Source organism: Dysidea avara, chromosome 1, assembly GCF_963678975.1.
Source record: "Dysidea avara chromosome 1, odDysAvar1.4, whole genome shotgun sequence".
Lineage (NCBI taxonomy): Eukaryota > Metazoa > Porifera > Demospongiae > Dictyoceratida > Dysideidae > Dysidea > Dysidea avara.
Genome location: NC_089272.1, coordinates 8,315,438 through 8,329,305, shown reverse-complemented (window position 1 = coordinate 8,329,305; position 13,868 = coordinate 8,315,438). Strand labels below are relative to the sequence as shown.

The 13,868-nt window shown below is 36.9% G+C and overlaps 1 protein-coding gene, 1 long non-coding RNA gene and 1 pseudogene across 2 annotated transcripts; 2 read left to right on the top strand and 1 right to left on the bottom strand.

The window, feature by feature from the left end:
* The first annotated feature begins 996 nt into the window (after positions 1-996).
* On the top strand, positions 997-5,649 carry LOC136254908 (thyroid peroxidase-like; annotated as a pseudogene).
* LOC136254044 (olfactory receptor 52E4-like) lies at positions 4,517-5,539 on the top strand. The gene has a single exon (XM_066046729.1). The coding sequence runs from the start codon at positions 4,517-4,519 to the stop codon at positions 5,537-5,539; it is 1,023 nt and encodes a 340-aa protein (XP_065902801.1).
* A 1,268-nt stretch (positions 5,650-6,917) lies between the features above and the next one.
* Positions 6,918-7,312, bottom strand: LOC136255960 (uncharacterized). The gene is made up of 3 exons (XR_010701243.1): positions 7,243-7,312; positions 7,104-7,189; positions 6,918-7,057 (listed from the first exon to the last, which is right to left on the bottom strand). It is a non-coding gene; the product is annotated as an uncharacterized lncRNA (long non-coding RNA).
* Between the last annotated feature and the right edge of the window lie 6,556 nt (positions 7,313-13,868).

Sequence of the window (13,868 nt, the reverse complement as noted above, 5' to 3'; positions counted from 1 at the left end):
TCTTCCACACACATCCAATTTATCAACTTTGACAACTCATAACTACTGATTGGAAAAGGCTATTGACCTGAAATGTAGTCACAAGTGAGCATCAACATGGCTTAGTGGATGGAGAAAGTTTCAGGTTAATGTGCTTCTTGAGCACTGAGTTATAGACTTCTGAGTTCATAGAATCGGGTATGTGGAGGACCCCTTTTCGCAAATTCGGTCACATATCAAGAATTTTTTCTATGGACAAAATGAAGAAGACTCAAACACTTTCCAGACCTTCTTTGAGTACTGCTACCTCTTCATTTATTATAAGAAGAAGGCTACACCCACTAGGAAGAATGGCAAGATTACACAGCACAGCCAGAACAACATTTGAACTGATTTTGGCAGACGTTTTTGGCTCAGCAGATGTAGTGAACACTCCAGCGGCACCCAATTGCTCAGTAACAGACAAATTCCACTCAATTGATGGAATATGCAATAACGTTGAATATCCACATAGAGCAGCTGCTAATACTGCCTTCAAACGTCTTCAACCAGCTGAATATGAAGATGGCATCTCTCTTCCTGTGGGATATGACCAGTAAGTGAATGGTGACCCTCCATGGCCTAGTGCAAGAAGTGTTAGTGCTGCAGTTATTAGAGCCTTACCCTTGCAAAGCACAGTGCTTAGCCATCTTGTCATGACGTGGGGCCAATTTATTGATCACGATTTGGATTTGTTTACTGAATTTGAGACTGAAACGTGTGAGGAGATCTGTGATATAGAATAATATAATCAGATATGTTATCCCATTAAAGTTTCGCCACGAGATCCAGTATTTGGTAGAAGGGGTCCAAACAGAGGAGAGTGCCTGCCTCTAACTAGGTCTGTTGGAACATGTGAAAGTAAACATTTTGACATGGCAAGACAACAGATCAATCAAATAACACACTTTTTAGATGGTTCCATGGTCTATGGATCCACCCAGCAAGTAGCTGACAGACTTCGACTATTTCCTGGTGGCCTGTGTAAACAGGGTGGAGTAACTGGTACTTTGAAAGGTAACCTTCCATTTTAATCTCAAGCTGATAGTGAAACTTCTGATAGTGGTGTACCACATTTTGTAGGTGGTGATGTTAGGGTTAATGAGAACGTTGCTTTAACAATTATGCACACTATATGGCTAAGACAAAACAATGTCATTGTAACAGAATTAAACTCAATCCTTGCTGGGATGATGAGAGGCTTTATCAAGAAGGTCGTAAAATTGTTGGATCCATGATACAAATCATTACCTACAAGGAATTCCTTCCACTAATTTTTGGAGAGGATGGCTACAGTACATTTATTAGATCCTATCCTGGCTATTCTCCTAATACTGATGTCACTATACCAAACTCTTTTGCTACTGCAGCATTTAGGTTTGGGCATTCTTTGATCAGACCAGAGTTCACTCGTCTTAACAAGGATAATAAACCTTTAGACATTGGAGCACTCTCATTACGCAATTCCTTCTTTAACCCTTTGCAATATTTTATTAGTGGTGGGACTGATCCTATATTATGTGGTCCCATGCAAGATAGGTCAAAAGAAGTTGACAAATTTCTCACCATGGTACTAACCGAGCAACTGTTTGCACCCACCAGTACAGGTCTTGGGCAAGATCTAGCAATATACAACGTGGTCGTGAGCATGTACAACCATCCTATAGGAGCTTTCAGGAATACTGTTATAACATTTATGAAGTTCCATCGAGATTTCACAGCCAAGGTGCTGAAGGGAGATTAAGAAGACTTTATGGTATCACTGGATTTAGAAATGGCATTGATCTATTTGCTGGAGGATTGGCTGAAGAAAGAATGATCGGGTCTAATTTAGCTCCTACATTTGCATGCATCATTGGAAAGACATTTGTTAATATTCATAATGGAGACCGATTCTATTGGGAAAACCCAGATGAAAATGTATTCACTGAAAGCCAGTGTAATATACTGAGTAACATTACACTGTCTAAAGTGATCTGTGATAATGCTGATGACATTACTACCATAATCCCTAAAGCATTTGAGACCGGACAAGACGAACAAAGCTGTGATAGTCTACCAAGCTTAGAGTTAGGTCATTGGAGAGATACGTGCTAATTAGATTAACTCATTGTGACATTTTAGAGTGTGATTATACTGTTTAGACACATTAATAGAGTTGTAAAGTATTTGCATGATGACAATAATTAAGTTGCGTATATATGTAAAACTGCATTCTAGTTCCTCTGAGTATAACACAGAGTAATACAGGCACAGCACCCAAAGTAGGCGATTATACAGTGCATATTGTTTATGACTTGCTTTGGTAGAATCCATAATATATAGCTAAAGGAGCAAGGGGTAGGTAGTAAATGTATAGCTATATACGTAGGTGCCTCCTGTACAGGCTAAATAAAACCAAGCCTATGGATCTGATTCAGAACCTTTCTCTGCATTCAGCCACAGCCTAAACTTAAACACGTTAATTTTAATTCTTGCCATCTTATATGGAATTATCCTTCTATGCTATAATTAGATGTGTGCTGATTACATCACATCCTGTACCATATATAGTATGGCCTATAATACCTGGACTTGTCAAAGAGAAAGTTCACTGACTGCTGTGGTTCTAGAGTGCCAATTTGAGGTGTGCAGCAAACTGAACATAAAAAGTTACTGAAAATGTGAAGCTACTCTACCGGTATGTACTAGGGATAATTGGCAGTGGTGTAATTGCAACTAGTGACTGTACTGGTGAGGAGGATTCAGCTGTTGTTACCAGAGGACATCCTTTCTTTCTGAACTTTGACTATGATGGTCCTAGAACAGCAGTCAACTACTCATTCAACAAGGATAGTGTGGCCATTGATGGAGACAATGTCCAAGTTTTCTTAGATATGGACACAATCGTTTCCCTAGAGATCAAAGATTCAGATGCTGGAACATACACTTTAAAAGCACATGCAAGGCAGTAGCCTCTACAGAAAATCTGTCAGGCTTTGTGGTAAGGGCTACATGTACATCTGTAGCAAGTCCATGTTACATGCCTATGTATATATATTTTATATAATGTTATACATTCTTTTCACAAGTTAATGACTATATGTATATGTACTAAGTTTGTATATGTATGCCTAATATCAAGAGTAAACTCTTGTTAATATTCATAGCTACGTACCATGATGAGAGTAGCTCACAGAGTCATTTTATGTTAATGTTTATTTTATTGTGACAGACTACTTGCTTTTATTTATTTGCAGTTCTCCCTTCAGACACTGAAGTTGATCCAAGGACAGGTATACAATCCCCTGTGAAACTGCAAAATATGCACCTTGTATTTATGTGCATGAGTACGAACAGAAAATTATGAATGCATATAGAGGCTATATGGTGCATGCATCAATAATCATCTGTATGTATTATATGTTAAACTTGTTTCCTGGGAATATACCAGCTGTGCTGACTGCCTATGCTAGTATAATAAATAAATATAGGTGTGGTTGTGCAGTAGCAGAGGAAGTATATAGTTGAAGTGAGAGGGGGTTTCAAAGTGGTCAGTGGTTTGATTCTCACTGTAGCATTTTTTTTGTCTTTTACTGTGGGAACACATTTCTGTGAAGCACTTTGATGCCTATTAGAGTACTTTGTTCTACTAAATACTTCGAGGGGTAAAATTTTCGAGGTTGAGCAATATTGCTAAAAGTAAAATTTGCGGATTTGCAAACACTCCCAAAATGTATTAGACTATATGAAGGTCTAAATATTGCAAGGCTATGATTTCCACTAGTAACCCCCAATTAGCGAAAATCTTCCTCCTCGAAATATTTAGGCTATATACAGTAGAATATATTGATCCAGGTTTTTATCACATTATGAAGATTGGTAGCAACATGTCACAAATAAGATAACGTCACTGTACTGCTGGGTGAGACATGTCGCGGCACAAATGACATGCTGCTAAAATTTTTTGGAGGGGCCTCCTTAAAACTTTAATTTGCATGGTATAATAAATGTGAAATTTCACTCCAACAATATTATTTGAGATAGCATTTCTGGTCAAGTTTCAAACTAAAAGCATTTCTCTGATTTCTCTCAGTTTAGATAATCAAATTTGGAAACATTAATGTGGCTGTGTGTGATAGACCCCTTATTGGAGGAAATGTAGATCCCAGGCTGTGTGGCTCCTTTCTGCACTTGCCTAAAATGAAGAATGTAAGCTGCCTAGAAATCAAGCCACCATTGGTTTGGATTGTTTGTGTTTCATATAGAATTTTGGTTCCCAGGTTCTGTGCAGTCTTTGATCAAACATTCCAACTGCATGTACATACACACTACGTACTTGATTGGTATGAGTTGTGTTAACTATCACATTCTATGTGTTACAATAATAAAGGCTTCTCATTGTAAATAAATAACAGTACTTACTGGTAATGTGTCAGTTTTAGTGTGAGTTTTAGTAGTGTGTATGTGTATAGTGTGAAAGGTATCTGCAGTATACAACAGTCAACAGAAGAGAGAGATGAGTGGAATGGATTACTCTGGGTCAGGAACCAACCAGGAGATAGATGATCAAGGCTCTATTCTTCCAGGACATGTTCCCTACCTATCCTTGTTGTTCAAGATGATCGCTACAACAGTCATCTTACTACTGTCTGGCTGGGTGGTCTACACTATCAAAACCACTAGAACATTACACAAGCCTCATAATATATTTGTTGCCAACCTGCTGGTGTCTGGTATGATAACTTCACTATCAGACTGCTTGATTTCCAGTACAATGATCGTCAGCTTTGCACTTGGTGTGGAGTCTTTTATTGGATGCTTTGTATTGAAGTTTCGACTGCTCCCTTTTTATGTCAACAATATGTCATTCGTGATAATAGCAGCTGATAAGGTGGTAGCGATAAGATTTCCTTTCAAGCACAAAAGAATGATGACATCTCGTGTTGTAGCTGCTGTTATCAGTGGAGCATGGCTGATAGCCATCATACCTACTGCTTACACGATCATCTTTGATGTGGATGGTGTCACTGATGTACCACAATACGGTGCCTGCTTGTTTGAGGGAAATGCCTTTGTTGAAGCAGTGGTCATTTTTATAATTCCAATGGTAGTGGCATCTATCCTTACCATACTCCTCAATGTTCGGTTAGCTATAAAAGCTTTTCAGGTTCACAGGCTAATCGAAAGGGAAACCAGATTAGCAGGAGTCAACAGCCAGTCTACAAATCTTTCTGTTTTGAGGAAGAAACTATGCACCATCAAGCGAAACAGGAAACCAATCATAACGCTATTTGTGGTCATCTTGGGTAGTGTATCCATCCCTCTGCTGTTTACACCATTTCTCATTTTGGGAAGATTTCTGGTTGGTTCACAGGTGTATCTAGAGTTTACAGAGTATGTTATGGTTCCAAACATTGGGTTTGTAATAAGATTTTTCCAACCACTCGTATACGGGTTGTATTTCAAACAAGTTCGTGAGCAGATGATGAGGTGTTTGAAGAGACTGAACAAAGTCAACTCAGTTGCCCCACAACCATGAAGGGCTGGATGATGTGACTGACACAACATATTATATCCTATTATGAACTTGTGCTGTGCGTTTTAACTATTGCTTCATAATTACAATGTACATTAATTTTATTATCTGAAGTGTATCGCTGTTAGGTTCTTAAATATATAAAAAAGCATGTATAAAGAAACCTGAGTAGTGAAAGTTGGTATATAGTTGAAAGTTGGTACATCCTGTTGAGTTCCAAAATGATGGGAAGCATGCAGGTACTCCTGAACCTTCAGAATTGCTGTAGCTAAGCTAAGACAACTGTAGTAATATTTGTATGCTTATATGTTTACCACACAGGTGTAAACAGTGTGCATGGTTCTAGACTAAGTATTACTTGCCCTATTAGGGTTAATAATGTGGTAAGGAGAAAAGCAGAAAAAACAATGTTGAAACAGCTACCGAGTGAGAGAATAAAGGTACGACATGAAAGGTAGTGAGAAAAACTAGCATGAAAAAAACACATACGGTTATCAAGTTGTTGAAGGATAATAAAGTTGCAACCAAAAGTTTTGGCAAAAGGTAAAAAACCAAAAAAAATCCGTAATACAGCTGGGATTTGATCTTGCACTCTATATACCAGTTTCAACCTTCACGCTCTACCACATCGACTACATTAACTTGCAATTGTGGTTACAGTGTCTCTAAAAAGTGTTTGCATGCTTAAGTTGAATGGAATATGTATTTATTTGTGGTTTTCATAGGACAATTCGAGCAAGTTTTGTTCTACACCCGGACCCTTGCATTTAACACACTGCAAATGACAAACAGTAGTAGTTAGGACCTTCATTTAAAAGTAAGATGATTCTTAAAGAATGAGCGCTTTGTTTGGCACAAACCATGTTTCAATATGTGCATCATCAGCTGGCAAGAAAATTGTTGAATGCCAAAGGAATGCAGCCAGACAGACAGACGGATAGCTTTTCATCTTTATAGATATAGATTGTAACTTGAAAGCAGTGTAAGCTATGGACCTACTGACAGCAGCAATAGAATAAAAGCATTGATCTGGAACCTTAAGTCTGTGGATTAATTTTGAATTGTGTAAGTGATACAGAGAAAATATAGATACACACTACATGGACCAAATACTGTAATAGTTGAAGAGATTATTTGTTATGACAAGAACAAATTTAGCCAATATTTGCTGTAGTTTTGCATTTATAGTTTTACAGAACCTATTGTAACAACACAAACATCATACATTTTGACCTGGTTATTACCACTGTGGTGATGGTAACAAACACCTACACCCAGTAGCTTCCATTTTATCCATAGAATGTTACTGGGAACTATTGCATTGTACCATGCATGCACACACAACATCCAACAGAATTGAATATGGCTTCACCTGAAATATGATACAAAAAGGTATAGTTTTGAATTACTGTACGTTACATGTATACATGCAGAAACACATTTAGCACAAGTAGATACACAATGTATCATCTCTGGCACCATGACACATTCGGATAGAGTAGACAATGATAACTCATAAACCTGTACACTGATATACTCCCACAAATTCAGGGAATTGTGAACATACCTTGTTGAGTCATCTTCGAACAGTGGTGTAAGAAGAATACTGCGGCCATATGTTGGTCCCTGTGAAGCTTTGTATCTAATGGTGATCTGAAAAGGAACCAGCAAAGTATTAATATTGTATAGGATAGTTACACACTGACATAGTTTAATAATTTCTGTTTAGTGGTGGCCTTGGCTTTGTAGTTATCATATTGGTTAAACAAGAGATCACTATTGGTAACGTCGTAGCCCAGTAAAATACCTGCAGTAGCACATTAAAAACAAGCTAACATAGGCGATGCTTTAAGTGTTATATAATTGTCTTGCTCAGAGTGGTTTTCTTGAGTACCTGAATCACTTCGATCTTTGGTGATCAGGCTATCAGTAAGTTGCCATATAATCTATTTGTAGTTGTAGAACAAACTGGTAGGATTATAGTTTAACTAGTTTTAGCGTTTCAGTATCAGTCATGCATGTGATCCACTGTGCTGTCTGTGTGGGGTTGTTGCTCAACTTTTGGCAATTCGACTATCAGTAAGTGTTCATGTTATCCATTTCTAGTCAGGTAGGATTAGTCTGGCAAGTTTAGTGATTTAGAATGCCACGCATGTGATCAATGATGCTGTTTGAGTGGGGTTGTTTTCATAACAATCCTTACAGTACATAAATTTTCCACATAACTGTACTGTATTATTCTGTATATATGACTCATAGACTACAGTTATGTAGCTAATTGGTTCTGTATGGAAATACAGTATGCAGTGGCACTTTGATCTTCCCACGGATAGTACAATATTTACACACTAATTGCATTTTATTCTTTCATAATTATGTAGTCTTTGGTATAATTATAATTGTTTAAGTTTTGATTTCCTGAAAATTAATATCCTTATAGGAAAGCGAACAGAAGCAAAACACAGTGCATTGAAAAAGGTCTAAATTCTACATAATGCATTCCAGCAACCAGTGTAAAATTAAAATAATCAATTAAACTTTTGGTAGGGATATAATGCCTGGTATTTGTGCCAATTTTAATTAGGGGTTCAATTTACTCAAAACACATTTGTGATCAGATTTGCGAAAAGGGGTCTTCCACACACATCCAATTTACCAACTTTGACGACTCATAACTTCAGATTGGAATATGCTATTGACCTGCAATTTGATCAGTAGTGAGCACCAGCATAGTTTAGTAGCTGGGTAAAGTTTCACATTAATGCGTTACTAAAGTACTTAGTTATGGTCTTTTAAATTCATAGAATTGGATGTGTGTGGAAGACCCTTTTCACAAATCCAGTAACATTTTATACAGGTCCGTAACCAGGATTTGTCAAAGGGGGTTCAACTTTGACACGGTAGACATTTACATCAGCGGGGGTCTGGGGGCTTTATATTTGACTTCTCCTAAATGGTCTAAAATTGATAGACAAAGTAATGACTCCAAAGATCAGCTGTAAGTATATAATTCTGACTATAATCCCTTCAAATCTGACATATATATACTGAAGTTAATCTCAACTTCAGTATGTGCAGCAACTGCACATGCTTGGGTTAATTTTAGTAGCTTTAACTAGATACATTTCTTCTATACATTGAAATAATCAACACGTGAAGTTATCCATTTACTATCTACTTATCAGTACAACTAGTGTTATGCTCAGTATTACTCTACTCAATCGATAGCTATTTTTCCTTGTCACACTTAAGTGACATAAGCTATCTAGGTCACATGTGACGTCTTGGCCGTACAATGTTGTGTTTTTTTAGGTCAGAGACTAATTAAGTAGATTTAGTAGATTTACAGTGCACATTCAAGTATATATAGCCAAATACGCAAGGCATTTTTCCAAGGTGGTTCACATATTTGGTAGTGATTCCCATATCATAAGTGCAGGGGTCTTTGGGCATATCCCCACCACTGAAAATACTTCAAACTTACATTGATTCATGATTTCTTATTGTATGGTTAGTCTTTTATCAATATTTTTACAGCTATTTTAGCATGAATTTCAGAGCTAGGGGAGTTTCCAGAACCCCATGCATGCATGCCTGCCCATATACACCCCTGCACAAGCTAGGACATTGCAAATATAGTCATGCAGATAGTTTTTATTGTGAACTCCTTGCTATATAGTTAGCCGGCCAGCACTATCCCACTAACTAAACATTTAACTGAACATCAAGAGCATTACATGCACACAAGCATTTATCAGGTAGCTATAGCTACTAAGCAGTGACTTCTATCAAGAGTTCATAATATATATATACTAAGGAGAGTATCCTACTCTCATATACCCCTGTAGAAAGGCGTATCGTGAAGTTGTAACGACAAGATGTTGTGGTTTGTGACGTACGTGAAGCCGTAAAAGCGCAAGAATCGTTAGCACCGTTTCACACTTGCGACGCTCAGGATAGCCATATTCGCGAATGGCCTAGTAAGAAACGCCTACGAAGCGGTCTTAACCCATGAAGGAACGATTGTAGTTGGGCGAGAAACGCTTAGAGCTAATTTGGTTGGTAGGCACGCGTTCAATCGATACCATGTTAAACTAATGACATCATTAATTATACAAAGAAAAACGGGCGAACTCAGAAGTGTTACGTCATAACTTCATGATACGCCTTTCTACAGGGGTATATGAGAGTAGGATACTCTCCTTAGTATATATATTATGAACTATTGCTACTATTTGTTGTCTAGCAGCTATGTAAAACACAGACCTCTTCAGCTACATCAGTACAATTCATTAAGGAGCCACAAATTAATAATTTGGGTTGTCTACACTTTACTAATGATAGTAGCTAATCTGATGATTTTAGCCATGATTGCATATCTGAAAAATAGGTATAGCACAGTGTTCAGATAAGCACATTATAGAAGAGGTTCAGCTTGGTCTTAATTGTTTGAAAGCTTTAACCATGAATGATTAGAATGTTTGAGTGACTGTTTTGTTACAGCATTTGTGCGACTGTTGTATTAGAGTATTTTAGTGACTGTTCTATTAGAGTATACCGATCTATTTAACGAATTTTCATCTCCACCCAGATCTTAGTTGTGTAGAGGTGGGGCTTAGCTCCACTTTAGTTAGCACCTCACAGTAGCCTTCAGTGCCCTACATATAGCCCCTCTCCACTTTTCAGGCGCCCATGTATACGCCAGCTTGCTGAAACTTAAAAGAATTGGTAATCCTGGAGGGGGTTCGTACGAACCACTCGAACCCCCCTGGTTACGGACCTGTTATAAAAACACACCAGTTGATGTTTTTCCTTGGTGTACTATTTTTTTGTCTCAACAGTTTCTTTGTCAAGTAGCTCTACACTGTCTTGCATGCCATTAGCTAACTACCAGCTATCTGTATTCTTTTGTTTCTGTAGCTTTTAAGCAGGCTAGTGTATGGGGAGATGAAAACATGGTGGCACAATTGTGTTGCTAAGCGACTTAATCTATCATACAAGAGTAATATTTACAATGAAACAAGGTGGGCCGCCGGGCATGAGCATCAGTTAGCACATCAACAGTTATGATAATAATATATCCTATGCTATAGGCTGCCAATAAATGATTTCTTAGCCAGTAATGATGGTAAGGTTGAAGAAACTTACTTTAGCTAGCACATTATCACATTTGTAGCCATGTGTATTGTAGTTATTTACTATGACTATGAGTGTACTGGTGTGGATTAGAAATAAAGGTTTCGGTATACAGTCTGTAATTGTTCATTATTTAATGTGCTATGTAATACATGCAGGATAGATGTAGTTCTTACTGTAAAAACATATTGTACAGTTCTCATTATCAGCAATATAAGTACTTAAAATAATATGGCAACATCAACAACACGTACAGCAATCATGCTGTTGTGCATTTACTGCCTTAAAAGATAAATCAACATATTTCACTGCACATAATTATGTGGTTGCATTTTGCAATCTTGTGCTAAATGCCTGGAATGTTCTACTACCTGTACACATACAGTCATGATGATAAAATTTTTGTTGCAATTATTGCCTTTGGGCATCAAGCAAGAATTTTTCATCTCTGTCTCTCTCTTTTAGACATTTCATTATTTTACTTTTATTATGCTATGCTTATACAGTGTACACATAATATTTATGGCTCAGCTTTTCATAATACTGTTAGAGGATAATGTATAGTAACCGTTTACAATAAATACGATGGACAGCACTTGTATTCCCTATGGAAAATACTGACTAAGCAACCTTAGTGCTATACTGCAGCCACGTCAGGCATTTGCCTGACTGCTTTATAAAAGTTACAGATTGTTCTATAAGAGTATGTCAGTTTTCATGAGATCTATGTAGACAAACTTAAATTTACACTAGCATTACTTCATTACCATGCAGAAAATTATGCAACCATTATTGACAAGTGCCCAATCATTTTACATTGGGACATTTCAATATCATACTTTTGTTAACAACATCAGTAAGTCTGATGGCCTCATCCCCCCAGTGGAAATCCCCAATCTGCATTAGACTCCTCCCAGAGTCGTTTGCTTGCTGGTGGTGTCATCCAGGCCATCATTTAGTACTTCCATGTCTGAATCACTGTCAGACCTTTTTTAGTTGGGAAATTAATTAAATGAGAGAATAAATAATTAAAGTACATATTTTAAAGAAAGTGTTCTCATTCGGTGGAATCTGAGTGTGAAGGTATATGACTGACTTGTATAGTGTACTAGAAAAGAACAGTTTTACTCAGTCATCATTTGTAATTAAAAGAAAACTGGCAGCCTCTGCCCTGTGGCAATACACAGTTTCTCACTGAATTCTACCGAAATGTTTCTGAGGTCTCCATAGTATCAAGGATAATGACATCACTGGATATCTCTTTGGATTATATGACTGGCAATTTTATGTATGGGTTAGTGAATTAATATATGTTTAATTATATAAACGTATAATTAATATGTGTGTATGTATGCATTCGGGTGGTAACAGAAAAGGGCTGCTGAAAATTCTTTAGTCAGACCAGATTTTCATGGCTGTTATATTTTCTCTAGTCACATTGAAAAGAATAGTTTTAATCAGCTTTCAAGATCTGGTAGCCATGTACCCAATGCTATTGTACTAGTAACAATTAATAGCTACAAACAAATCACCAGTGTAATCCAACTAGCTACATGTATACTTAATTATTAATGAAGTAATGTACTCAAATATTCTGTGTATGTGTAATAACCAACTTACGAATGTTGCTAGCTATGTGCATTCCTGTAATATTGAACTGTGTTTGTGATTAAATCTTTACAGCTACGTAACCACATATCTAGCGCAGTGATGTGGGTGTGTTACTTTGTGTTTAGATGCACATATACTATTGTCTGTCAATACTGCATGGTACATTGATTTGCTTGTATTTAAAATTCATCAATGCTTTTTTATAGTTGACTTGATAATTGCGGTATTGATACATGTGGAATTTCATTCCTATATGAACCTTTAAGTAATGTTTTAATTCTGTAGACTTGTAAAATGCTTTCTGGCAGTATTTACAAGGTTTTTGCATGAGCTTTCAAGTGATATTATAAATTAGCAGATTGCACTATCCGCAATACTGGCACTTGTAAGTGTCACCAGTATGCATCTTAAATGATTGTTTAGTGCAGAATTCATAGTGGAGGTGTCTTGGAAATATTGACACTGACTGGTAAGGCTTCTCACCTGTATGAAGTTGTTGATGATAATGAAGAGAGTTATCATATCTAAATTTGTATTTACACTGATAAGGTTTCTCTCCTTATGAATTAGCAGGTGAAGTTTAAGCTTACCACTGTCGGAAAATCTGCAGCTACAGTATTGACATTGGTAGGGGGTTTGAATTCTGATATGAATTTGAAGGTTGCCATGCAGAGATTGTAATTTACTACAATATGTACAAGGATAAGGCTTTCTCCTGTATGAATTAGCATGTGGCATTTTAGCTTGTAAGTGTCTAAGAAAACTTTATTGTAATATTGACACTGGTAGGCCATAATGTCTGTTGGAGCTTTTGATACAGAAGGAGAGATCTCTTGAGAGATAAATGTGTAAAGTCCATTTTCTTCATGTCTCCTGATAATTATGTCGTTGAAGGTTGACCATGCAGTGTAGTAAACACTTCTCCACATTTTCCACACTTGAACACTTGTGGATTGGCATCATGACAAGCTTGACTGTACTTCAAGTGAAGATCAAAATTAGAAAACTGATGCAAGTGTAGTTTTGCGCTATAAGGGACAGTGCACTATTGAAATACATCAACTAGTAAGCACGTACATGTGAGTGTTTTGCAAAGGAGTTTAACAGTAAATTACATGACAAAAATGAGCTGTTACATGTAGTTGAGTTCAGGTAACTGAATATGGATATACATACATTAACTATAGTAAAGTGTACTTTAACTTGCAGAACAAAATGCAGTCTCTACCCTTCTCGAGTTTTCTAAAGGTGGCTATAGCAAATTTATTTAAATTAAGTATAACATTCACTCTAACATACATAAATTTAAAAGAACACATAATTGGGGACAAGATACACCATTTGCTGAGTGTTTACTTTATAGTTGCATTGAATAATTAGTTAGGCTGCTAATTAAAAAGCACCACCTAGAGATATTTGTCAGGGCATAACAATAGGGACCCGCCGATTATGCTGGCATAATTATGAGCATAATAGGTGTCTGAAAGCATTGAGCATAATGCTAGCATAATAGGTAGAACATTTGCTTATCAAAATAGCTATCACAGAAAGATCAATATACTCTAATAGAACTGTCAGTAACTCT